This window comes from Acinonyx jubatus, chromosome C1 (genome assembly GCF_027475565.1).
Source record: "Acinonyx jubatus isolate Ajub_Pintada_27869175 chromosome C1, VMU_Ajub_asm_v1.0, whole genome shotgun sequence".
Lineage (NCBI taxonomy): Eukaryota > Metazoa > Chordata > Mammalia > Carnivora > Felidae > Acinonyx > Acinonyx jubatus.
In genome coordinates, this window is record NC_069381.1 from 84,273,576 (window position 1) to 84,301,027 (window position 27,452).

Genomic DNA, 27,452 nt, shown 5'->3' on the forward strand with positions numbered 1-27,452 from the left:
CATGGTATATTCAAAGTACAGAATGGGAAAAATCTGCAGCCAAGAACACTCTATCCAACAAGCCTATCATTCAGAATAGAAGGAGAGATAAGGAGTTTTTCAAACAAACAAAAACTAAACAAGTTCATGACCACTAAAGCAGCCCTGCAAGAAAAATTAAAGGGTCTCTTTGAATGGAAAGGAGAGACTGAGAGTGACAGTATAAAGGCAGGAAACACAAAAGCAGTAAAAATGAATATTTCTATTAAAAAAATCAGTTAAGGAATTCACAAAATAAAAGGCTGTAAAATATGACACCATATATTTAAAACATGCAGAGGAGAGAAGGATGTGTTCGAATGACCATTAATTTAATATAGACTGCTATACACAGAAAATGTTATATACAAACCTAACGGTAATAACAAATCAAAAACCACTAATAAATATGCAAACGATAAAGAGAAAGAAATCCAAATATATCACTAAAGAAAACCAGCAAACAATGAAAGAAAGACAAGAAAGGTTCAGGGAAAATTTTCAGAAACAACCACAAAACATAATAAAATGATGAAAAACACATATCTATCAATAATTACTTTGAATGTTAAGTGGGCTAAATATGCTAATCAAAAGACACAGGGTGAAAGAATGGATAAAAAAACAAGACTCATCTATATCCTCCTGCCTACAAGAGATTAATTTTAGACCTAAAGACACCTGCAGGTTGAAAGTGGGGATGCGGAAACATCTATCATGCAAATGCATGTCAAGAGAAGGCTGGAGTAGCAATACTTATACCAGACAAAATAGACTTTAAAACAAAGGCTGTAACAAGAGACAAAGAAGGAAATCACATAATAAGAAAGGGAACAATTTAACAAGAAGATAGAACAACTGTAAATATTTATGCACCCAACATGAAAGCACCCAAATACATAAAACAGTTAATAACAAACATAAACTAATCAATAATAATAAAATAATAGTAGGGGACTTTAACATCCCGCTTATATCAATGGACAGATCATCTATACAGAAAATCAATAGGGAAACAATGGCTTTCATTGACACTTTGGACTGCTGTATTTAACAGATATATTCAGAACATTCCATCCTAAAACAGCAGAATACACATTCTTTTCAAGTACACAGAGAACATTCTCCAGAATAGATAACATATTAGTCCACAAAACAAGCCTTGACAAATTCAAGACTGAAGTCATACTATGCATCATTTCTGATCACAATGCTATGAAACTAGAAGTCAACCACAAGAAAAAGTATGGAATGACCACAAATACATGGAGATTAAATAACATGAATGGGTCAAACAGGAAATAAAGGAAGAAATTTACAAAGTACATGGAAATAAATGAAAAGGAAAACACAAGGTCCGAGCCTTTGGGATGCAGCAAAAGCAGTTCCAAGAGGGAAGTTTATAGCAATACAGATCTACATCAAGAAGCAAGAAAAATCTCAAATAAATGATCTAATCTTAGACCGATAGGAGCTAGAAAAAGAACAACAAACAAAACCTAAAACCAGCAGAGGGAAGGAAATGATATATATTAGAGAAAAAAAAAATGGTATAGAAACTAAAAAAAAAAAAAAAAAAAAAAAAAAAAAATCCACTAGAACAGATCAATGAAACCAGGACCTGATTCTTTAGAAAAACCAATAAAATTGATAAACCTCCAGTCAGACTTTTCAAGAAAAAAAAAGAGAAAGGACTCAAATAAATGAGAGAGGAGAGATAACAACCAACACCACAAAAATACAAACAATTATAAGAGAACATTATAAAAAAAAATCTGCCAACAAATTGGGGCAACCTGGAAGAAATGGATAAATTCCTAGAAACATATAAACTACCAAAACTGAAATAGGAAGAAATAGAAAACTTCGACAACCAGCAAAGAAATTGGATCAGTAGTGAAAAAACAAAAGTCCAGGACCACATGGCTTCACAGGCAAATTCTGCCAAACACTTAAAGAAGAGTCAATACCTATTCTTCTCAAACTATTCCAAAAAATAGAAAAGGAAGGAAAACTTCTAAACTCCTTCTATGAGGCCAGCATTACCCTGATACCAAAACCAGATAAAGACTCCACTAAAAAAGAGAAGTACAGGCCAATATCCCTGATGAACATATATGCAAAAATGCTCAACAAAATACTAGCAAACCAAATCTAACAATACTTTTTTTTAAAAAATCACTCACACAATCAAGAGGGATTTACTCTTGGGTTGCCAGGGTGGTTCAATATTTACAAATCAATCAACATGATACATCACATCAATAAGAGAAAAGATAAGAACCATATGATCATTTCAATAGACATAGAAAAAGCATCTGACAAAGTACAATATCCATTCATGATAAAAACCCTCAACAAAGCAGATCTAGAGGGAACATACCTCAACATAATAAAGGCCATATATGGAAAAACCCACAGCTAACATAATCCTTAATGAGGAAACACTGAGAGCTTTTCCCTAAGGACAGGAATAAAATAAGGATGTTCACTCTCACCACTTTTATTTAACATAGTACTGGAAGTCCTAGCCAGAGCAATCAGACAAAAAAAAAAAAAAAAAAAGAGAGAGAGAGAGAGAGAGAAATAAAGGGTCTCCCAGTTGGTAAGGAAGAAGTAAAACTTACACTATTTGCAGATGACATGATAGTATATATAGAAAATCCAAGACTCTACCAAAAAACTGCCAGAATTAAAGAACGAATTCAGTAAAGTTATAGGATACAAAATCAATGTACAGAAATCTGTTCCATTGCTATACATCATTAATGAAGCAGCAAAAAGAGAAATTAGGAAAACAATCTCATTTATAATTGCACCAAAAATAATAAGATATTTAGGAATAAACCTAACCAAAGAGGTGAAAGACCTGTACTCTGAAAACTATAAAACACTGATGAAAGAAACTGAAGATGGTACAAAGAAATGGGAAGACATTCCATGCTCATGGATTAGAAGAATATTATTAACATGTCTACACAACTCAAAGCAATCTATATATTTAATGCAATCCCTATCAAAATACCAACATCATTTTTCACAGGAGTAGAACAAATAATCCTAAAATTTGTACGGAACCACAAAAGACCCTGAATAGCCAAAACAATCTTGAAAAAGAAAAGCAAAGCTGTAGGGATCAAAATTCCAGACTTCAAGTTATATTACAAAGCTGCAGTAACCAAAACAATATGGCAACCGGCACAAAAATAGACACATAGATCAATAGAACAGATCAGATAATCCAGAAATTAATTCACAATTATGTGGTCAATTAATCTTTCACAAAGCAGGAAAGAATATCCAATGGGAAAAAGACAGTTGCTTCAACAAATGGTATTAGGAACACTGGACAGGTATATGCAAAAGAAGGAAACTGGACCACTTTCTTACACTATACAGAAAAACAAACTCAAAATGGATTAAAGACCAAAATGTGAGGCCTGAAACCATAAAAATCCTAGAAGAGAACACAGGCAGTTATTTCTTTAACATAGGCCATAGCAACTTCTTTCTAGATATGTCTCCTGAGGCAAGGGAAGCAAAAGTAAACTATCGGTACTACATCCAAATAAAAAGCTTTCTGCATAGTGAAGGAAAAAACCAACAAAACTAAAAGACAACATACTAAATGGGAGAGGATATTTGTAAATGACATATGCAATAAAGGGTTAGTATCCAAAATGTATAAAGAACTTACAAAACTCAAAACCTAAAAAACAAATAATTCAATTAAAAAATGGGCAGAAGACATGAACAGACATTTCTCAAAGACATCCAGATGGCCAACAGACACATGATAAGATGCTCGTCAACACCTACCATCAGGGATACGCAAATCAAAACTACAATGCAATATCACCTTACACCTATCAGGATGGCTAAAATCAACAACACAAGAAAAAACAGGTGCTGGTGAGGATTGGAGAAAAAAGAACCTTTGTGCACTGTTGGTGGGAATGCAAACTGGTGCAGCCAATGAGGAAAACAGTATGGAGTCTCCTCAAAAAGTTAAAAATAGGAATCCCTACTATCCAGCAATCACACTACTGGGTATTTACCCAAAGGATACAAAAACACTAATTCAAAGGGATACATACACCCCTATGTTTATAGCAGCACTATTTATAACAGTCAAGATATGGAAGTAGCCCAAGTGTCCATTGATTATTGAATAAAGATGCTGTGGTATATATATATAATGGAATATTATTCAGCCATAAAAAAGAATGAAATCTTGCCTTTTACAACAACATGGATGTAGCTAGAAAGTATAATGCTAAGTGAAATAACTCAGTCAGAGAAAGACAAATTCCATATGATTTCGCTCATATGTGGAATTTAAGAAACAAAACAAATAAGCAAAGGGGGGGGGGAAGACAGAGGCACAAGCCAAGAGACGCTTAATTACAGAGAACAATACGATAGTTACCAGAGATGGGGGTGGGTGGAGGGATCAGTTAAACAGGTGACAGGGATTAAGGAGTGCATTCGTCCTGATGAGCACCAGGTGAGAGATGTAATTTTGAATCACTATTTTGCACACCTGAAACTAAAACTAACATGACACTGCATGTTAACTGGAATTAGAATAAAAATTTAAAAAAAAAGAAAAAAGAAACAGCATATACCCAACACATATCACCATACTTACACCATATACACTTACCACACATATATTACACACACACCACCAGACACCAAACTCACATTACACATGCCCTACCCATATACCACTCATACTACACAAACAACCACACAACACACACAAAAGACACAAACACATGTATCTCACTAACGTACAGCATACATATAACCAACACACAAGAAACACACAACACCCATACAACACACACACCACACATGTAATACCATAGACACACATTTCACACATAAATATATTACCTACACACCAGGCATACACACCACACAGTCACACATAAAACATACCCAACGCACACACCACACATATACCACACATAGAGTAGACACAAACACAAATACTGCACTTACAACACTCACACCCTGCATACACCACCACACACAAAAAAACACTTCATACATACCCAACACACACACCATACACATTACACATACTAACACACTCCACACACACAACACTCACAAAATGCATAAACCACATACCAACTCAAGACATATACCACATTATTGTCACATAAAGATCACACATTTAACACACACACATCACACAATAACACCACACATTCACAACATACACAAAACACACATACCACACAAACACACACGCTAAAAAAAATCATGGAAACATTAACCAAAAGAGAGCTGGGAATGGCTGTATTAATATCAGACTAAATTAGTTGTATTAATATCAGACTAAATTGACTTTAGGATGATAGCACATATATAATCCAAACTTTTGTTGTGGAAGTTTGTCAAAAGCTTTTTGAAATTGAAGTGTTTTTCTTCTTTATCCATATATTTGCTCCTACAAGTTCTAAGAAAACATAAGGTTTTAGTGCCACTTATATAAACACACCCTTCTATTAAATCATGCTTCCTATATATTCAAATTTCTATTCTCTGTGTGTGGCACAGAATTCTGCTTTTTTAGCATTTTACAAACTGCATTAAAATATAGATTTTTTCCCTTGAGTTGAGATTTATAGATTAAAAAAAAATTTTTTTTTTAATGTTTATTTTGAGGAAGAGAGAGACAGAGTGCAAGCAGGGGAGCAGCAGAGAGAGAGGGAGACACAGAATCTGGAGCAGGCTCCAGGCTCTGAGGTGTCAGCATAGAGCCTGACACGGGGCATAGAGCCATGAACCATGAGATCATGACCTGAGCCGAAGTTGGATGCTTAAGTGACTGAGCCACCCAGGTGCCCCGAGGTTTACAGATATTAAGCTAGAGAAAAAGCACACAGAATTCAAGACAGCTGTTAATATTTCTTAAAGAACTTGTAGAGGTGCCTGGGTGGCTCAGTTGGTTAAGCATCCAACTTCGGCCCAGGTCATGATCTCATGGTTCATGAGTTAGAGCCCTACATTGGGCTCTGAGCTCACAGTGCAAAGCCAGCCTAGGATTCTCTCTCTCCCCATCTCTCTCTCTGCCCCTTCCCCACTTGTGCGCGTGCTCTCTCTCTCAAAATAAAGGAATAAACTTAAAAAAAAAAAGGAATAGTCTGAAAAACTTTAGTCAAATATGTGTTTTTAATTTAATGAACTATTAATTTTCATTAGGAGTGAAATTATCTCCGTTTCCAAAACCCTAAAACCTTATTTCAAGTAAATAACTCTAGAGATTTAATAAGAGGTAGAAATTAAGAAATGTGAAAAAATATCTACAATCTACAAAGACTACTCTTGGTCTTAGAACATATCAGTAACTTAAATGTACATAACACTTCGCAGATTTTAAAGGCATTTTCTATACATTGCATTATTTGATTCTTTCAAGAACCCTTGCCAGATGGCAGAGTAAGTACCATTACTCCCATTTTACACATTAAGAATCAATGGCTCAGCAAAGACAAAGTAAGTCCCAGGCAAGATGGCTAATAAGTTTCAGAGTTGGGCTCTTCTGATTCGAGGTCCTTTGGCATTTCCTAAATCTCACAGTGCCACTAGAGACATAACTGTAAGGCACAATTATGCTCTTCTCCTTTTGTAATTTACAAAGCAATAATAGGGAGAGCTACAGAGAAAGAATGTTCAGGTGGCTGAATCAGATTCTTAAGGGGATCTTCAATAGTATAAGACTATGGGGAGAGACTATCTATTCATCTTAACTGCTACTTCTAGATACCTTTAAAAATCCGTTCCCTACCAAGAAGTGTTTCTTTTTTTCTAAAAAGTGAAAGAAGGTAAAGAGGTAGAAGGAGGACGAAGGCAGTAGAGGATTTTTACTTCTGTTTCAAGCCTTTTTCTGAAAAATCTTTAGCCTTTTCAAAAATTATTAAAAAAAAATTTTTTTTAATGTTTATTTTTTGAGAAAGAGTGTGAGTGCAGAGGGGCAGAGAGAGAGGGAGACACAGTATCTAAAGCAGGCTCCAGGCTCCAAGCTGTCAGCACAGAGCCCAATGTGGGGCTTGAACTCACAAACTGCGAGATCATGACCTGATCTGAAGGTGAATGCTTAACGGATTAAGCCACCCAGGTGCCCCCCAAAACTACTTTTTGATTAATACTTTTTGGTATTAAATTTGAATCTATTCTAAAAATATAGGCAAACTGTCAGAGAATGGTGAATCAAATGTACTTTGCATTCTTACTGAGGTCATTTCCAGTACAGTAAGGAGAGCTTAGCTTATATTATGATTTTAAAATAGTCTGCAAATTAATAATAAGTTCATACACAAACGCCATTCAAAACACCTGGTCATATCAAGTTAATATCTGTTATAGGTTAATTTCTCTTTTTTAGCTGATGGGGCGCCTGGGTTGCTCAGTTAAGCATCTGACTTTGGCTCAGGTTATGATCTCACTGTCCCTGGGTTCAAGCCCCGCATCAGGCTCTGTGATGACATCTCAGAGCCTGGAGCTTGCTCTGGATTCTGTGTCTCCCTCTCTCTCTGTCCCTCCCCTGGTCACACTCTGTCTCTCTCTCTCAAAATAAATAAACATTAAAAAAAAAATTTTTTTTTAATTCTCTTTTTTAGCTTAAGTGATGAGTGGGCAGTGAAAAAGTTTTTTAAAAGAAGAAAAAATAGGGGCATCTGGGTGGCTCAGTCAGTTAAGCGTCCAACTTTGGCCCAGGTCATGATCTCACAGTTCGTGAGTTTGAGCCCCACATCAGGCTCTGTGCTGACAGCTTGGAGCCTGGAGCCTGCTTCGGATTCTGTGTCTCCCTCTCTCTCTGCCCCTCCCCAGCTCATGCTCGCACTCTGTCTCTGTCAAAAATAAATAAACTTAAAAAAAAAAAGAAAGAAAAAATAAAGAAAAAAAAGAAAAAAATAATTCTTAATAAATTACATCAAATAAAATATCCTGATGTATGATGAATTGTGTTAACAACATATTAGCAATACAAACTACCTTACTGCTTTAAAAAAGAAAAAAAAATCGTTAAGAAAGAAGTTTCTCAACTTAAACAACTCCCACTTATTTTGGCACACATTATTTTTACATTGACTGAAAATTTTTTTCAGAATAACTTACCATTCTTTAATAGTTACTTCTCTAATCCCTTCTCCAATGTCTGAGAGTTTGAATTGAACAACTTGTCCCTGCAGAGCTTCAAAGAAAAATGAAAAATGATCTCATTAAATATGTAATATACTTCTAATAGATGCTTTTATAGCTAAAATTAGAAAATATTCTCAAGCAGAAGCAGAAACCATTGCATTTCACAGATAAAAAGGTGTTTCATAATTTTTAAAAGCGTAATTGTCATTCATAACCATCAAAGATTTAAATAAATTATTCAGTATCACAGACTTACTGATATTGTCACAGCACTTACATTTTCCAACTTCCAAAATAATGTTCCTTTACAAGGGTATAGAAGGCCCAACTAGCTGGATAGCCTTGTTTTCTGTTATTAAACTGTAATAATCACTAGTGTCCCACTCTTAGATCTCTTCTGACTTCATATAACTATTCTCATTTTTAGTGGCTAACGATCAGGCGTACACATCTAGAAAACCTGATGAAAAATTTCTCTGTCCACCATGTTCTGCCAACTTATCATTAAATTTCAGTCCTCTTTCCATTTTTCACCCCTTTTTGAATTTCTACCCCCCACTTGTGTAACAATTAGATACAAATGATACTTTATGGTAATTATTCCCAAGAGAAAGTATTTCTGGTCAACAACCTATGTTCCTCTCACTTTTCCACGGTAACACGTGACTCTGAATGGATTCCAGAGTGCTCCTCTAGGGGGCACCTGGGGGGGCTCAGTCAGTTAAGCCTCTGGCTCTGGCTCTGGCTCAGGTCATGATCTCATAGGTCATGAGTTGGAGCCCTGTGTCAAGCTCTGTGCTGACAGCTCAGAGCCTGGAGCCTGCTTCAGATTCTGTCTCTGTCGCTCTTTGCCCCTCCCCACTCGCACTCTGTCTCTCTCTCTCTCAAATATAAGTAAACATTAAAAAATCTTTTCTAAAAAGTGCTCCTCTATCTTCAGACTGCTGTTAATTAAAATTGCTTATAAAACACACAACAAGCTGATTAAGGTAGTAAAACTTTCTTCAATAAATATGAGGAGTCAGTTAATGGTTAAGAAATACAAATACATTTCTGATATAGAGGTATTAGGTACCTCTTGTTTCCTCTCTATCTAGTAAGTTGGGTCCTCTCACAGCCTGCTGCTCGTAGTATAAACTGGAACCTCTCTGAAAAAATAGTTTGGTGTTAAGTATCAAAAGCTTAAAGAAAAAAAAAAAAAGAGGGGGTGCCTGGATGGCTCAGTTGGTTAAGTGTCCAACTTGGGCTCAGGTCATGATCTCACGGTTCACAAGTTCAAGCCCTGCATTGGTCTCTGTGCTGACAGCTCAGAGCTTGGAGCCTGCTTCAGATTCTGTGTCTCCCTCCCTCTCTGCCCCTCCTCCCCCACCCACCCCCCATCTCTCAAAATTAAATAAACATCAAAAAAAGGAAAGTCCTTCTCTTTGACTCAACAAGCAATTCTGCTTTTAAGACTTTTTCCCCCATGAGGAAACAATTAAGATAGGTACAAAAAGATTTTTGCTCAATAATAGCTTTCATAGAGTTAAAATGAAGACTTGGAATATCAATCTAAGTCACCAAAAAATGACAAGTAAATATACTATGGTACTTCTATACAAAACAATATTATGCAAGGAACAACATGAGCAAGAAGAACATGGAAATATAGTGCACAGTATGGTTAGGGAATAACACACAGCTCCATATAGCTGAAGATAGTATATGTGGCAAGAAGTCAGTCCAGATTTAAAAGACTTTCTTTGTGGTGCCTGGATGGCTCATTTAGTTAAGCATCTGACTCGTTATTTCAGCTCAGGTCATGATCTCGCGGTTTGTGAGATCTCTCTTTCTCCTCTGCCCCTCCCCTGCTCACACATGCACTGTCTCTCTCAAAATAAATAAATAAACTTAAAGAAAAAAAAAAGACTTTCTTTGCCATGCCAAGGTGAGGTGTCTGGAATTTATCCTAAAGGTAATCAGGAGCCAGTTGTAAGTAAAATATGATCATAAATTTTTTGCAGCTGCTCCCATAAGACATAAAGTCTGATTCACCACAACTTAAATCTATGCTGGCCTGTCACTTGCTTGGACAATAGAATATAGCAGAAATGAAGTTGTACAAATTCTGGAGCCTAGACCTCAAAGGACCTCGCAGCATCTTCTACCTTCTCCCTCTTGGATTGAGATCCCTGAGTAAGGAAGCCTTCTAGTCTACTGGAAGATGAAAGGCTATATGGAGAAGAAATGACAGGCCCCACCTGAAAACCAGCACCACTGTCAGACATGTATGTGAGACCATCTTAGACCTTCCAGCCCAGATGATTCTCCAGCTGAAGACAGCCATATTAGTGAGTTCAGTGAAACCAGCAGAGGAAGCACCCAGGTAACCCTGAGAATACTGAGAAATCATAACTCACTGTTGCTTTAAGCCACGAAGTTGTAGACAGGGTTATTATTCAGGCATAATAAATCAATAGGGCATACCATCTGCAATTTCAGATCTGTAACCTGAGATCTGTAATTCTGGAAACAAATCTCTCTGGCAGGAATGTGGTGGATGGGGTTGGGGAAGGAGTGACAGACAAAGCAGTTAGGAGGCTACTACAGGTAAGAAACTGAAGTATGGAACTTAATATATTTATATATTTTCAAAGCTGTCTAAAAAAGAGAAGACAAATTTAAAAATCATGTAAGATGTAAAATTAATAGATTTAGGTAACCAATTTGATATGAAACAGGAATCAGGAAGACTTCAGGTTTCTAGCTTGAATATTCATTTAGTGAGGGGATATAGGAAAAGAATATATATCCAGAGCACCAAAACAGTGCCTTGGCAGATAGTAGGTGATCAATAAATATCTGTGTTAAATGGATTTATTCTCACAACAATACAATGACTTAGATACTATGATTAATCCCATATTACAAATGATGAAATAGAAAGAAATTAAGTAACTTGCTTAAAGTTACACAGCTAGTAGGAGTTTCCACTTGAATGGCTTCTATCTTCTCTGAGAAGACAAAAGATCAACTTTTAAAATAAAAATCTGAGCCTGGATGGCTCAGTTGGTTGAGCGTCTGTCTGACTCTTGATTTCGGCTTAGGTCATGACCTCAGGGTTGTGAGATCAAGCCCCTTGTTGGGCTCCATACTGGGTGTGAAGCCTGCTTAAGATTCTCTCTCTGTCTCTGTCTCTCTCTCTTTCTCTCTCTCTCTCTCCCCCTTCCCCCCGCCTACGCCTCTCCCACACACATGTGTGTGCATGCACATGCTCTCTCTCAAAATAATAAAAATAAAAATAAAATAAATAAATAAATATTTTTAAAAAGCGGTGAAGATAGGGTTTATATATCTTTGGATGTTGTGAAAGATGATCTGTAAAAGGCATGGAAAGACTGACTGATCTCAGGGGCTGGATCTGCCTGGAATTTCCCCAGTTTTCACTGCTAGCACAGACTAAGGCACCAAGTATCTGTCAAAAGCTTAATGATATAACAAAAGTCTAGGGTTATCAAAGTTCTAAACAGAACATCAGGAAAAAGAAGTTTTAATGTACTTGCCAAATCTAATACCTAAAGCCTCAAATTCTTTACAGAGGGTAGAAAAAGGGGACAAAGGTAATTAAATGGTAAAAGTCAGGGATCTTTCTACTCAGAAGCACCTTGGGCTGGTTTTATCACACAATCTTAACACAACAGACTGAGGTAAGTGTTCCATCCAACCAACAATATAGTGACAATACAAGGATACAATCTGTTAAGTCAACAATTTACCTGGCTATTGCACTTAGCTGAGTCAGATGACAAAGAACAGGTGGCCCAAGACAATCCATTCCCCACATTTGAAGACACAAGCATTAAGGGAAAGATGTGAAAGGGGTGAGGGGGCACAAAAAAAAAAAAAAAGAAAAGAAGAAAAGGACAGATTCGGGGAGAGAAAGGAAGCTCAGGCTAGACAGAAAAGGTTAACTTTTTTTTTACTTTGATAAGTCTTCAATTACTTTTTAAAAAGTTCTGGGTAAGATACAAAACCTTATTTCATATGGGCTATTTTGAGATCATACTTACCAGCAGTTGTTTTCAGCAACTGATGTGGATGATTATACTTGAATGAAGGATAACCAAAGAAACACACATATTTTGGCTTCAAAACATGAACATTACTACAGGTTTGAAAGTAGCGAACACAAATCTAAAGATGAGAAAACAAAAAAGTAAAAGCTTTTATGAATGTTCTCGATGGCTTTTCTCTGTAAGTATATATTCAGTTTCAAGTTTATTTTAAAGGTAGAACAGTCATTATCAAAATACAAACAATATGAAAGTATCTAGGCCAAAATCTGAACTGGCTAAAACCTGGTGTCAGGGACAGTCAAGTTTATTAAGATAGGTTATTTTTTAAGTACTGTATGTCTGTTCGGGAACTCAAAGGAATTTAAACCCCAGAACCCAAAGAACATTTTGTTGTTCTTTTATTTAGTAAAATTATATCCCTGGAGTCAGATTTATTTATGTGCTTATGATTCTTGCCTAAAATTTCTTATAAAAGTAAAGAAATTTTAACATATTCTGTACAAACACATTGTAAGTACAGTTGAGTCAGTAAAGACTTCCTAAAATAAAACTTAAAGAATTCAAAACTGACTTTTAGTATCTAAAGACACTGAAAAACATATGTAGTGATGTATGGAAAGGTTTTCTTACTGGAATTTATGGATGACTCTTTAGATGCAACTATTTTATAGAATATCCTAGAATAATACATGATAATATATAATAGAAATAAGTGTGCCTGAATCTATTTGACTTGATATCTTAAAACCTAGGTGTTTGAAATGTAGACTATTTTATTTTGAAAGTTAATATTTCAATGTTATTAATACCTGGTTAACTATATCACACTTTTAAATGTAATGTATAGAAATTTTTAACCTCCTTAATGTATCTGAGAATATTGTCATGTATTTTAAATTTTTTTAATAATGTAGGAGTTACTTTTACTTAAAAAAATTACTTTATTATCATGTACTTTATATTTTAGTGATTAGCCCTTAAAATTTTTAAATTTGTAATACATATACGTTATGTATTGTAGCCATATTATAATATGTATTTATAAATAAGAATTTTGTTCTTTTTCTGACAGCAAATAATATAAAAACAAATATTTGGTTTACTAATAGGAATAATATATTTAAATTATTATGTGATATTTCACCTTAATTTCCAAGATGCTACTCATTTCTGAAGGGAAAGAAAAACTAAAGATCCCCTTCCTAAAACACAAATAATCTTAAATCATGCATCTTAGTTTTACTTTAAGAGCTAATCCAAAAGCAACTAATCTTTATAATATCTATATTTTATTCTTATTAAAATTAACGTTGAATTAACATTCAAACCTAACTGAAATTGATAGCTTAAAACATAGCAGATAGTGAAAGAATGCTCTTTTCCAAACCCCCATTTTCTATGTCCATACTTTCTACCTCAACTCCCATAACCGTGGCTCTTGGTCAACAACAAAATCAAAATTAAATAAATTTAATTTTGGGCGAGTAAATGGATGTTTTGAATTATACAGGTTCACCTTGATTTTAAAAAAATAGTTCTTTTAAAAATAACCTTTGAAAGAAAATTAGACTATTAGAAGGTCCTACCTTCAACAACACAAGTTTTATTGAAGAACTACTAATCAGGCAAAGGAGGGACAAACTACCAAACGTTTACTGAATGCCTACTATGTGCTGGGTACTTTACAGGTCTTTAAATGCATCACCTTCCTTTTATCTCATAGTTATCTTCTGGAATAGGCACATTAGCCCTCTTTAACACATGAGAAATGAATGATCAGAGAGGTAAAGTGATTTGTCCAAGGTCCTATAGCAAACAAATGGCAAAATTCAGCTCTGAAACCAAGTAAATTTGATTCCAAAGCCGAGGCTCTTTCTATCACACACTGTAACACACTGTTATACGTGGGAGAAATAATCTCTGCTTTGAACTTATAACTTAGCTGAAACAACACACACACACACACACACACACACACACACACACACACACTTGCATGGGCATGTATGCTCTTGTTTTTTGTAGTAAGTATTGGCAGCAGGTGTTAGAAGAGTTTAAGAATAGAGTCTTTTGTGTTTTGTTTTGATTTTTCAAGTTGGTTTGACCTAGGAAGGCTTCTTGGAGGAAGAGTTGAAGTGGACCTTGCATCATAAGTATTAATAAATAAAGAGCAGAAATGCACTTTAAGGCAGAGGAAACAGCATAAAGAAAGGAACTGACGCAGGAACTTGTCTCCCGGGGCAGAGTGGCTTGACCAAATTTATAAAAGGGAGCAGCATAAGTGGCTCAAGGACCAAATTACTGATGACTGTAAATGTCAGGATAAGGAGTTTGAACTCATACACTATAGGTTATTGAAGAAAAAGAACTAAGAAATTAATCTAGTTGCAGCTTATTGATTAGATTATAACAGGTAAAGCCAAGTAAGAGAGGAAAAAGAAAGTAGAATAGTATTTGAGGCATGAAAGAACAGGCTCCTGAAGTGATTTACAGTGGAAAAAGAGAAAGCAACGTAAGTGCAACAGGCATTATGCGATAAGTAGCAACTACATGGATTAAGAGAAGGCTAAAAAACATTAGTGAAGCTGCTGAATGGAAAGATAAAAAAGCAATAGGAGGGAGAAAGAGAAAAAATAGTTTTTCAAGCTGAAAAAGACATTTTTCCTGGAAACAAAATATAAAAAAAAACCAGGAGATGAAACAAAGGTTTAGCAGATTCAAGTAAGGAAATAAATAATAGTTGTTTATTGAGCAGTAGTTGAGCACTCCCAAAAACAGGGATTGTGCTGGGCTTGGGAATTCAAAGCTAAGTAGGCTACAGAATATAGTCCCTGAATTCAAGTTGCTTCATTACAGGAAGACAGATAAAATAGAAAAATTCAGGGTTAATTCAGTATAGGTTAATCAAGAGTCAAATGCATGATGCATAGGTAGATTAGAGAACAAAATAGATGTTAATTCCTTCTCTTATGGAAAGTACAGTCCACACCTTCAAAGATAAAGACAAGGACATAGGTGATTATGACATAGTGTTATAATAGGAGAAATAGAGTATTAAAGGAACACAAAGGAGGGAGAAAGTAAAGATCTAAGGGATGAGTAGGAGTAATCCAGGTGATGAGGTGTGTTAGCAGATGAGGCCATAGGGAAGGAAGGCAAGAGTCTTTAAAGCAGAGGAAATACACGTGCAAAGATCTGGAGTCTGGAGTCGAGAGCGAGCAGTGTGCTCAATTAACTTAAGTTCAATATAGTTCCAGTGTAGTTTAGTATGGGGTAAGGGTGAGGGAAGAGTCAGAGTGGGGGTTGGGATGGGTAAGTTTCAGCAAAAATGAAGCCAGAGAGATTTGGAAAGGTCCAGATCATAAATTGCCTCACAGTCTTTTAAATTTTGGACATTTTGCTTAGGGCAGTTTCAAGTGAGGAAATGACATTCTCAAATTTGTGTCTTACTTTTTAAGATCATCCTGGCTACACTATGGAGAATGGGTTGGAGAGCCACCAGATTGGAGGCAGAAAGTCCAATTAGTCCTTATCCTGGACGGACCAGGATAGCAGCAGTTGGGGGCAAGGCGGAGAATTACAACTAAATTTGGGAGATTTACAGGCTAGAATCAAAAGAGAAACAGGTCTGAGAGTTTAGTTCTGGAACCTAGAATCCGATGTGCCATTGAGGCATTACGGCAGAACTGTGATGCGGCTAAATGCTAGCTCCTTCAAGACTCCGGGTGTTAGCAGTGGCCATGTAACATAGTCCTGATCAATGAGTCTGAATGGTACCACCCCTTCCTCCTTCCTGCCCTGAGTACGAAGTTGTAGAAGCTCTCTTGTAACCATGAAAAAGGGCAAACTTGCTGAAATGACAACCTTGATAAATATGAGCCACTTAACCAATACCAGCTTCCATCTAACTTCGGGATGCATAGATACTTAATTTCCCATTTATTGGCTAGGTTTTTATTACTTGCAGCTGAAAAATACTTAATATGTAGGCAATTGGAGATTTTCAGGACAGTAGAATATATATGGGTCTGGAGTAGAGCTGGCTTGAAGACTGGGGAACTTTAGGAATCATCAGTACATACATGGCAACTAAATTCAAATAAGTGGCTGAAATAGTCCAGGAAGTGCCAAAAGTGCTGAGGGCCAAAGTCAGAGCCTTTAGAAACACCAATAAATATTTAAAAGTTTGGGCAGGAAAACAGGAGATTGGGATGAAGTGGAAAACATATAGAAGAAAAATATTGGGAAGCTGGTGTTACAGAAGCCAAACAAGGAGAACTCTCAAAAGAGAGGCCAATACCTAGCAAGGTACAAATTTCAAGTTACACGGTATCCTCTGAGAACTCCTTTCAGACCCCCATGCCCCCTCCTATGTGTTCCTGTAACTCTATAATGTCCCATCATAGCACTTCTCAAGCTGTTATAATTGCTTGTTTGTGTCTCTCTCTCTCTTTCCTCTGTCTTCCACCACAAGGCTGTAATTAATCTGGGACCACAGGGGTCCTATTCATATTTGCATCCCTAGTGGCTGCACAGTACCTGGTACACAGCAGGCTCTTGACAAATTTTGTAAAATCGGGGTTTGATCACTGTAAGACCTTAGGGAAGAGGAGTCCCAGAAAGAAACACCCTACGCAGATAGGATAAAACACTATGATTACTAGGATGTTAGGTGTTTGGTGCTAAAGGGTTGTTGAAAGGGAGGAACTTCAGGGAAGATGGTGGTGGGTCGTAACTCTGGTGATAAAAAGTTTGGAAAGATACGTGGCGCAGACACAACAGAGAAATACAGGTCCACAAAATAAAGCTTAAGCCTCTGCTCCTCGGAGGCAAGGGCCCATGGTGTTATGCTTTGCTTCATGGGTCTCTTCCTCTAGACTATAAATTCTCTAAGGCAGGGGTCGTGTTGTCAGTGTTTGGCAGAGTGGGTGTCCAATAAATGCTTAATGATATATATCTGCATATCCCCAGCGCCTATCACAATGCCCAGCACCTAGACAGTGCTCAATAAAAGGCTAACGGGCGAAAGGCTAGATGAGCCTGGGTGTAGACAAAGCTGGAACGCGACCGAGTGGCGAAAGAAGCATGGCCAGGTAAGGCTGGGAGTGGGTCTCCAGACCGGTCTGCTCACCACCTTCTCTGCCCTTCATTTAGCATACATCCTTTTACCTCTCCGTCACGCGTGCCCTTTCCGCGTGGCACTCGGAGGACAAAGTAACATACCTCCCCGGGAATACTCCCGACACATTATCCCTTCCTGAACTCAACTCAAACCAAACCGCTTACCAGCCGCCCAGCATTCCGGCTCCAGGTTCCCAGCACTCGCACTGCGGCCATCTTACCCGGAAATGACAAGTGCACCGCGGTTGTTAGACTTGTCTCGGAGGTTGTTAGACATGTCGACCTATCCGGAGCCGGGAAACGCACCTCCCCCTGAGCGGCCAATGGCGAGGGAAGGAACGAGCCTCCCACCGGACAGCCAACCAGGGGGCGGGGCGGGGCCTGAGATAAACACTAGGGGGTGGAGAGTCCCGCGTGGAGGTAAAAGAGCATGCTGGAGGGGAAAGAAGTGGGGAGGAGTCAGCTCAAAGTTAATTTCAGGGACAAAGTTGGGCAAGGCATTGCTGTGCTTACCAACGATCATCTTTTGAGTCCATAAAGTGGAAATAGAATGTTAAGGGAACACAAAGGAAGGGCACTTGTCTGGAGAGAGTTATGGTGGAGGGATGAATTAGAAAATATCTGCTTTCAGCTTGTATTATAACCGCCTTGATTACAGAAAATGGGACATTTCTATACTCGGTGGCAAGGCTCTGCGCCACTAATTGAGTCACAAATCTATGCTGGAATACTATCTAGTGATTGATACTTCTTACTCCCACTGAGTGTTCTTGATTAATGAAATTGCTTTTTCAATGTCCCTCCCCCCCCCCCCCACAGAAGTTAAAGTTTACCCTACTGTCTAAAATAAAGATACCAACACTATCTTTTCTCCTTAGAGAATGTTGTCAGATGCAGCTGCCCGGCGTACGCAATATATCACAGACCTACAACCTTTATCTACTTGCCTCTTGGAGAAATGTTAAGTTGAGGTCAAGTTGATAGGGGGTAGATCAGAGTATTGACGGTCAATCTTTATCAGAGCAATTAAGACTCCAATTTCTAGAAATGTTCAGGATGACATTTGTCTGGTTCTTGCTTTTTACATGGGAATTAAAATCTGTACAGATGTCTAAAGAACTAAAGAGAAAAAAATGGGAACAAAGACAACATTGTAAGTCCTCAACATTGAAGGTTAGTTCACAGTTATTTCACAAATTTACTGTCTAATATTACCCAAACTCACACTTTTTTTTTGCTTTATTTGCTTTTCAGTATATTTCACATACACACTATTGTAAGCAATAATCCAAATCATTACTTTTATAACAAATCTGGGACGGTTAAAAGAACTTCAATTTTTTAACTGCCCTATCAACAAAACATTTTATAAGTATTATTACTACATTTGATAATCCCACATGCATATGTGTTTTTTAACTTTTTTATTTTAGACAGAGTACATGTGAGTGGAAGAGGGGGAGTGGGGCTGAGGGAGAGAGGGAAAGGGGGGCAGAGAATCTCAAGCAGGCCATACTCAGTGCTGAACCCCACGTGGGCCTTGACCCCATGACCCTGGGATCATGTCCTGAGCCCAAGTAGTCAGATGCTCAACCAATTGAGCCACCCAGGCACCCCACACATGTGTGTGCATTTTATAAAGTTGAAGTAGCTGTGCCTTTGAAGTGAATTATTTTTCTTCCCAGAGCCCCTATACTACCTTCTTCGTCTAAATTTTCCCTTGAATTCTGCCTTCTCCTAAGAAAATATTTGGTTATTCTTTTCTTTTACCCTCTTTTTCCCTCAGTGGATTACTATTTCCACATTCAGTAATTGTGTGTGTCCTTATCTTTTAGCATTAACAGTTATGCCACCTACTCACTAGTTAATCCTTTCACTTGATCTCAAAAGAACCAAAGAACCATTTTCCCTTTTTTTTGTAAATAAATAAAATGACTGATTATGACCCATTAATTCCATTGCTAGGTATCTACCCAAGAGAAATGAAAACATATCCACACAAAGACTAGTACAAGAATAATGGAAATAGCATTCTTTTTAATAGCCAAAAACTAGAAACAGCCTAAATATCTTTCAACAAGGGAATAGATGAACAAAACGTGGTATATCCACCTCATAAAATAGTATTTATCCTTAAAAATTACTGAAACACTGGTACATGCTATAACATAGATGGACCTCAAAAATACTATGGGAAGTAAAAAAAAAGCGAAACCCAAAAGTTCATATATTGCATGATTCTGTTTGTATGAAATGTCCCCCCCCCCAAAAAAACCCACCCAAATCTACAGAGATAGCAAATTAGTGGTTGCCTGGGGCTAGGAATGGGAATGGGAAATGACTGCACAGGAGCAAGAAAAAATTTTCGTAGTGATAGAAATTTCCTATTATCAGACTGTGGCGATGGTCACATAACTGTAAAGTGTACTAAAAATCACTGAATTGTATAGTTAAAACAAGTGAATTTTATGGTATACCTCAATGAAGCTGTTAAATTTTGTGTTCTATTGTATACTTATAAAAGAATAATGTAACATATAGATAAGTCATACATAATAACAAAAACATTGGACCCATTATACAATTTAAGAAATAGAACATTTCCTATGCTGGTGAAGGTCACACTGTCTGCTCCTCCTCTAAACCCTTCTTTCACCCAAGGTAAACATCATCCTGCATTGTGTGTTCAGCATTCCTTTGTTTCCATATGTTTTATACAGATCTCTAACAATATCTTGTTCACCTCTGCCTATTCTTGAGTCTTATAGAAATGATATCAAATTGTATCCTTCTGCAACCAGCTTTTATGACCATACCACAACTTATTTATCCATTCTTTATGTGATGAACATTTGTGCTGTTTCTAGTTCTTTGCCACTGCTATTACCACCAGTGCTGCTACGTGAATTCTTTTCTCTTGGACATGTGCAAGAGTTTTTTTAGGGCAGTGTTTCTCAGATTGTAATTAACATTCATATCAACTGGGAATCTTGTTAAAATGCAAATTCCAATTCAATAAATCTGGATGGGGCCTGAAATTCTGCATTTCTAGCAAGCTCTAGATGGTACAATTGCTACTGGTTAGCCAACTACACTTTGATTAGTAAGACAAAGATATATACTTGAACGTAGAATTGTGTGGGGCGCCCAGGTGGCTCAGTGGGTTAATCATCTGACTTCAGCTCAGATCATGATCTCACAGTTCGTGGATTGGAGCCCTGTATCGGGCTCTGTGCTGACAGCTCAGAGCCTAGAGCTTGCTTCAGATTCTGTGTCTCCCTCTCTCTCTGCCGCTCCCCCACTCACGCTCACTTCTCTCTCTCTCTCTCTTTCTCAAAAAATAAACATAAAAAAATAGAATTGTGGAGACTTTGATTACACTTATCTTTGATTACAGTTACTCAAGATAATGAAATATTGTTTTCCAAAATGATGGTGCAAAATACACAGTAGCTGTTTAAGGGAATACCCATAATTTCTGATTTGATATTGTCACACTTAAACAGAATCAATATTTTTCCCAACTTAGTAGTTGTAAACAGGTATCATGGTCTTAGTTTGAAGTTCCCTAATTGTTAATAAGGTTGGACACATTTTCATATGTTTATCAATCATCCTTGAAGTGCCTGCTCATGTTTTTAGCTTATTTTTTCACTATTGTGTACATATATTTTTCTTATTGATTTGTGTAGGATTTATTTATATATTTTAAATTGTAATGATCTTTCATTTATATGTGTTTTTGGTGCCTTCTTCCTTGTCTTTGCTCTTTTGAAACTGTGTTTGGTGTACAGAGTGTTTCCCTTTTTTTTTTTAAGTTTATTTATTTATTTTGAGAGACAGAGAGAATGTGCACGCAGGCAGGCACATGCACACACACACGAGTGGGGAGGGGAGAGAGAGAGAGAGAGAGAGAGAGAATCCCAAGCAGGCTCTGTGCTGTCACACAAATGTGGGGCTCGAACCCACAAAATGTGAAATCATGACCAGAGCCAAAGCCAAGAGTTGGACACTTAACCAACTGAGTCACCCAGGCACCTCTGGAATTCTTCCTTTTCATCATTGATTGCATCAGTCTTTTTCTGTATGGTTAGTGCTTTTTCTGTCTTGAGAAATACTTCTCAATCCAAACGTCCTAAGGTAGTCTGCTCTATTTCCTTCACATTTAAATCTTTTGTTTTGTTTTGTAATTTTAAAATTGAAATGTTATTCACATACCATGAAATTCACCTCTTTTAAGTGATTTTTAGTATATTCACAAAGTTGTGCAACCATTACCAGTATCTAATTCCAGAACATTTTCACCACCACCAAAAGAATTAATAATATCTTTCCATTCTGGAAATCCCATCCCTCCACCCCCTCTAAACCCCTGACAACTAATAACAGGTCCATAAATTTGCCTATTCTGACATTTCATTTCATATAAATGGAATCATACAATATGTATTATTTTGTGACTGGATTCTTTCACTTAGCATAAAGTTCTCAAGGTTCATCTATTATTCCTTTTAATGGCTCAGTGACATTTCATTGTATGGATATAACACATTTTTGTTTATCCACTCATCAGTTGATAGACATTTGGGTTGTTTCCATTTTAGAGCTATTATTCATTAAGATTCATTATTATTCATAATAATCATAATGAACATTCTTGCACAAATTTCTTTTTCTTCTTGTACAAGTTTTTGTGTGGACGTGTTTTCATTTTCTTTCACTTATCATTTTATTTTATTTCAAATTCCACCTAAGAGTGGAATTGCTAGGTAGCATGATAACCCTATGTTTAACTTTATGAGGAAATGCCAGACTGTTTTCCAAAATGGTTGCACCATTTCATATACCCACTAGCAGTGTATGAAGGTTCTGGTTTCATGCCCTCACCGACACTTATTATTATTGGTCTTTTTTATTATAGCCATACTAGTGGGTGTGAACTTATACTTCATTTTGGTTTTGATTTGCATTTCCCAATGAAAAATGATGTTAAGCATCTTTTCATGCACTTATTGGCCATTTGTATATCTTCTTTGGAGGAATGTCTATTCAAATTCTTTGTCCATTTTAAATTGATTGTCTTTTTATTTTTGAGTTGTAAGGGTTCTTTATAAATTCTAGATACTAGACTTTTATCAGATATATGATTTATAAATATATTCTCCCATTCTGCAATTTGTCTTTTCACTTTCTTTTTTTTTAATGTTTATTTTTGAGACACATACACACACACACACACACACACACACACACACACATATAAAGTGGGAGCGGAGAAGGGGCAGAGAGAGAAGCCCACGATCTGTGAAATCATGACCTGAGCTGGAGTCAGACACTTAACCCGACTGAGCCACCCAGGCGCCCCTCTGTCTTTTTACTTTCTTGATGGTATCCTTTGAAGCACAAAAGTTTTTAATTTTAATTAAATTGAAGTCCAATTTATCTATTTTTTTCTTTAACTGTTGGTATTTTTGGTGTCATATCTTGGAAACCTTTAACTAATCCAAAGTCAATGAAGATTTACATCTATGTTTTCTTTTAAGAGTTCTATAGTTTTAGGGACACTTGATTGGCTCAGTCAGAAGAGCATGTGACTTTTGATCTTGGGGTGATGAGTTTGAGCCCCATGTTGGGTGTAGAGATTATTTAAATAAAAATGAAACTTGAGTGTGGGATTGTCAGGGATGAGACTTGTCCTCCGCCTACAGCAGCCATGAGCACCCCAGCAGTGCCCTGGGAGCTACAACTGCCCCCGAGCCAGAGGGCCCAGCCCGAGTTCAGAGAACAAAGAAGACAGAAACTCAAGGAACATATGTTAAAAAGAAAAACGTTTTTTGCATACAAGGAGGAAAATCACATATCCAGTGGAGACCAGAAACTGATGACCTCTGAGGGCCAGGTCCATGAAGAGACAAAAGTTCTGAAATTTAAAACAAAAATGGCTGGTAAAGAAAAGGTCAGTAGACCTCCCGGGAACAAAAATAATATAACAATGGAAAAAAATTGTATTCCTTTAAAGCCTTCTGATGAACTAACCAATTCAACTATAGCAATTGATACACCTAATTCTGAGGATAATAATCAAACTGGGCAGTTGGTACCAATTAAAGATGACCCTCCAGGTCAACACATGACATTAAGCCAAGTGTTTCATCTTAAAAACAACAATAAAAAGAAACAAATAATGACAGAAAAACCAAAGCAAGATGCTAACATGTCCAAGAAGCTTGTGCTTGGATCTTACCGTGGCCAAATTGTTCAGTCTAAGATTAATTCATTTAGAAACCCTCTACAAGTCAGAGATGAGAGTTCTGCAGCAATAAAGAAACTTTCGACTACAGTCCCTAAAGCTACAGAGCCTCTGCGCACAAACAGCAGCAGTGTGACAGTGAAAAGCGATAGAGCCTCTAAAGTGACAACTACCACTAAACTTGTGAGCACTACAATTCAGAACAGACAGCTTCTGCGACCTCCTATCAGAAGTCACCGTGACAATGCTCAGGACGCTGTGAGACCAGGCATCGGTAGAAGCTTGGCCAACGTTACGACTCAGAAAGGGCCTCGCGAGAAAGAGTTAGTACAATTAAACACAGTTTCATCTAGTGCCAAAACCGGTTCTCAGAATATAGAAAGAAAGAAGACACTCACAAGAAGTGTGAAGTCTGAAATCGTAGCCAGGCCTGTTTCGTCTTCTAACACCAAACTGATAGAAAAGTCGAAAAACGTTGACCCTCGCAGGCATACAATAGCAAAAACAACTATTGTTAGAGCAGCTCAGCCCAAAGAAACAGCAGAAGAGAGAAAAGCTCGTCTGAGTAAGTGGAAAGCTGGCAAAAGGAAAGTCCTGAAAAGGCCTCCTAGCTCAGGAGTTACCCAGCCTGAACCTGAAGGGCAACATGAAAACCCAGTTGGGTCCTTTTGGACTACCATGGTAGAAGAAGATGAACAAAGATTATTTACCGAAAAAGTGAACAAGACATTTTCTGAATGCCTAAACCTGATTAGTGAGGGATGCCCAAAAGAAGAAATATTGGTCATACTGAATGACCTGATTAAAAATATTCCAGATGCCAAAAAGCTTGTTAAATATTGGATATGCCTTGCACATATTGAACCACTCACAAGTCCTATTGAAAACATTATCACAATCTATGAGAAAGATATTCTGGCAGGCGCTCAGCCTATTGAAGAGATGCGACATACCATTGCAGATATTCTGACAATGAGGAGTCAAGAAAAAGTTAAATACGGAGAAAATATTGAGGAGGCTTGTGCAACCGAGAAATACATCCATGAAGTCAGCACTGAAGATAGCGGGGTTAATCTAGAGTCAGGAAAACCAGAAATGGAAAAGAAAACTAGAAATGTGGTATTTCAAGATGATGAAAAAAAGCAAGATGACAAAACAAAAGATTCAACCAATGATGTTAAAACCCCCAGTACAGAAACCAGGGGGAGTTGCTTAATTAAATATAATGTGTCTACTACACCATACCTACAAAGTGTAAAAAAAAAGATACAGTTTGACAATACAGATTCTACATTTAAAGAGCTAAAGTTTCTAACACCAGTGAGACGTTCTCGACGTATTCAAGAGAAGACTTCTAAATTGCCAGATATGTTAAAAGACCATTATCCTTATGTGTCTTTATTGGAACAATTAACAGAGTTGGGAGGTGAAACTGATGCTTTCGTATGCCGTCCCAATTCAGCACTATGCCCGATGTTCTCAGAGCCTGGAACAGCAGAAAAGAAATAAAGTGATGATGAGAAATGGGGGGAAAAAATGAAACTTAAAAAAAAAGAGTTTTATACTTTTAGTTCTTACAGTTAAGCCTTTGATCCATTTTAAGTTAATTTTCATATATGGTGTGAGATAGTCTTTAAACCATCTTGAAATAGTTTTCGTGTATGGTGTGAGATAGAAATCCAATTTCATTTTTTCCTTATGGTTAATCCATTGTTCCAGCACCATAAACTGAAGAATTCCTCCTTTTCCACAGATCTGCCATCTCATCTGTTTAGAAATCTAGTTCTGGGCACTAAATAGTGCCAGATAGTCTATTTGTCTATCACTGCGCTAATCTCACATTATCTTAATTACTTTATAGGAATTCTGGATTTTGAGAGGACAAGTGTCTTCAACCTCATTCTTTTTAAAGTTATTCTTGCCCTTTTGTTCTTTCATATAAATTTGAGAATCTGCAATTCAATCTCCTTAAAAAAGTACTGTGGGCATTTGGTTGAAATTGCATTGAAACTATATTTTCGGGGCGCCTGGGTGGCTCAGGTCATGATCTCACAGTTTTGTCAGTTCGAACCCCACGTCTGTCTCTGTGCTGGCAGCTCGGAGCCTGCTTGGGATTCTCTCTCTCTCCCTCTTTCTCTGCTTTTCCCCTGCTCATATTGTCTCTGTCTCTCTCAAAATAAATAAATAAATAAACTAAAAAAACCCCCTGTATTTTCAATACTGTATCTAAAGATTCTTTGAGGTTTTCCATGTAGGTAGTCATAGCACCTATGAATAATGATGGTGTGTTTGCCTGTCCAATTTTCTGTCTTTTATCTTTTCCTTGTAGAATCTGGCCAGACTTTCACCATCTGTTGAAAAGAAGCCATAATCGTGGGCATTCTTATCTTGTTACTGATTTTAAAAGGAAGATGCCTAATGTTTTTACTTTTTAGAAATCATACATATTCTCAATTGTCTCATTTATATCATAAATTCTTTATTTTTTTTACAGTTTGTTTGAATCAAGTTCCAGATATTACCATCAAAAATTTTTTCACGCAATTTGCTTGTTGAAGAAAATGGGTTTATTTCTTGAGCCAGTTTTAGTAAGTTCTATTTTTCAAAGAATTTGTCTATATCATTTAAGTTTCAAATTAATTGGCAAAAAGTTGTTCAGGGTATTCTCCTGCTTTAAAAAAAGGTCTGTTGGGGCACCTGGGTGGCTCAGTCGGTTAAGCGTCCAACTTCAGCATGGGTCATGATCTCAAGGTTCATGAGTTTGAGCCCTGCATCCGGCTCTGTGCTGACAGCTCAGAGCCTGGAACCTGCTTCAGATTCTGTGTATCCCTCTCTCTCTGCCCCTCCCCCACTCACACTCTGTCTCTCAAAAATAAACATTAAAAATTTTTTTTCTTAAAAAAGGTCTCTTGTATCTATAATTAGGTGCTCTCTTTTTAGTTTAGTTTAGTTTAGTTTTGTTTTTGGAGTAAGCTCCACACCCAATGTGGGGCTTGAACTCACAACCCTGAGATCAAGAGTCAGATGCTCTACCAACTGAACCACACAGGTGCCCCCTTTTCTTTTAAAATATTGTGTATTTGTACTTTCTTTTTTTTTAATTTTTTTTCAACGTTATTTATTTATTTTTGGGACAGAGAGAGACAGAGCATGAACGGGGAGGGGCAGAGAGAGAGGGAGACACAGAATCGGAAACAGGCTCCAGGCTCTGAGCCATCAGCCCAGAGCCTGACGCGGGGCTCGAACTCACAGACCGCGAGATCGTGACCTGGCTGAAGTCGGACGCTCAACCGACTGCGCCACCCAGGCGCCCCTGTACTTTCTTTTTTGAGCAGTCTTATTAGAAGTTTGTCAATTTTATCAGTTCTTTTATTTATTTTATTCTATTTTTTAACATTTATTTATTTTTGAGAGACAGAGCATGAGCAAGGGAGGAGAAGAGAGAGAGACACACTCAGAATCTGAAGCAGGCTCCAAGCTCTGAGCTGTCTGCATAGAGCCCCACACGGGACTTGAACTCACAAACTGTGAGATCATGACCTGAGCTGAAATCGATGCTTAACCGACTGAGCCACCCAGGCGCCCCTAAGTTCTTTTAAAGAATGACGTTTATTTTGTAATGTTTTGCTTTGTGCTTTTATCTTTATTAACTCCTTTCTACTTTCTTAGTACTTATTTTCTTTTTCTTTATTCTTTTATTTTTTTTCTTTTCAAATATTTACTTAAATTCTAGTTAGTTAACATACAGTGCAATACTGGTTTCAGGAGTAGAATTCAGTGATTCATCACTTACATAGAACACCCAGTGCTCATTATAACAAGTGACATCCTTAATCACCCATCTA

At 37.2% G+C, this 27,452-nt stretch overlaps 2 protein-coding genes across 3 annotated transcripts in view; one reads left to right on the forward strand and one right to left on the reverse strand.

The window, feature by feature from the left end:
* DBT (dihydrolipoamide branched chain transacylase E2) overlaps positions 1 to 17,676 on the reverse strand; it is a 52,548-nt gene extending 34,872 nt beyond the window's left edge. Inside the window, exons 1-3 of one of the 2 annotated variants that reach the window (XM_015073839.3) lie at positions 17,523 to 17,676; positions 12,231 to 12,354; positions 8,155 to 8,230 (exon numbers count right to left, since the gene is read on the reverse strand). In XM_015073839.3, coding sequence (XP_014929325.1) covers positions 8,155 to 8,230; positions 12,231 to 12,354; positions 17,523 to 17,573 — 251 coding nt within the window. In that variant the 5' untranslated portion in view covers positions 17,574 to 17,676. Of the gene's footprint in view, positions 1 to 8,154; positions 8,231 to 12,230; positions 12,355 to 17,522 lie in introns of those variants that run through there. The other variant, XM_053214521.1, reaches the window with a different exon arrangement.
* Positions 17,677 to 22,952: 5,276 nt separating this feature from the next.
* On the forward strand, positions 22,953 to 25,116 carry LOC106976380 (cytoskeleton-associated protein 2-like). Its single transcript, XM_053204403.1, has one exon. The coding sequence runs from the start codon at positions 23,014 to 23,016 to the stop codon at positions 25,114 to 25,116; it is 2,103 nt and encodes a 700-aa protein (XP_053060378.1). The 5' UTR covers positions 22,953 to 23,013.
* Positions 25,117 to 27,452: the final 2,336 nt, after the last annotated feature.

Coding starts and splice junctions, on each gene's coding strand:
- LOC106976380 (XM_053204403.1), top strand. CDS start 23,014: ATGAAACTTGAGTGTGGGATTGTCAGGGATGAGACTTGTCCTCCGCCT.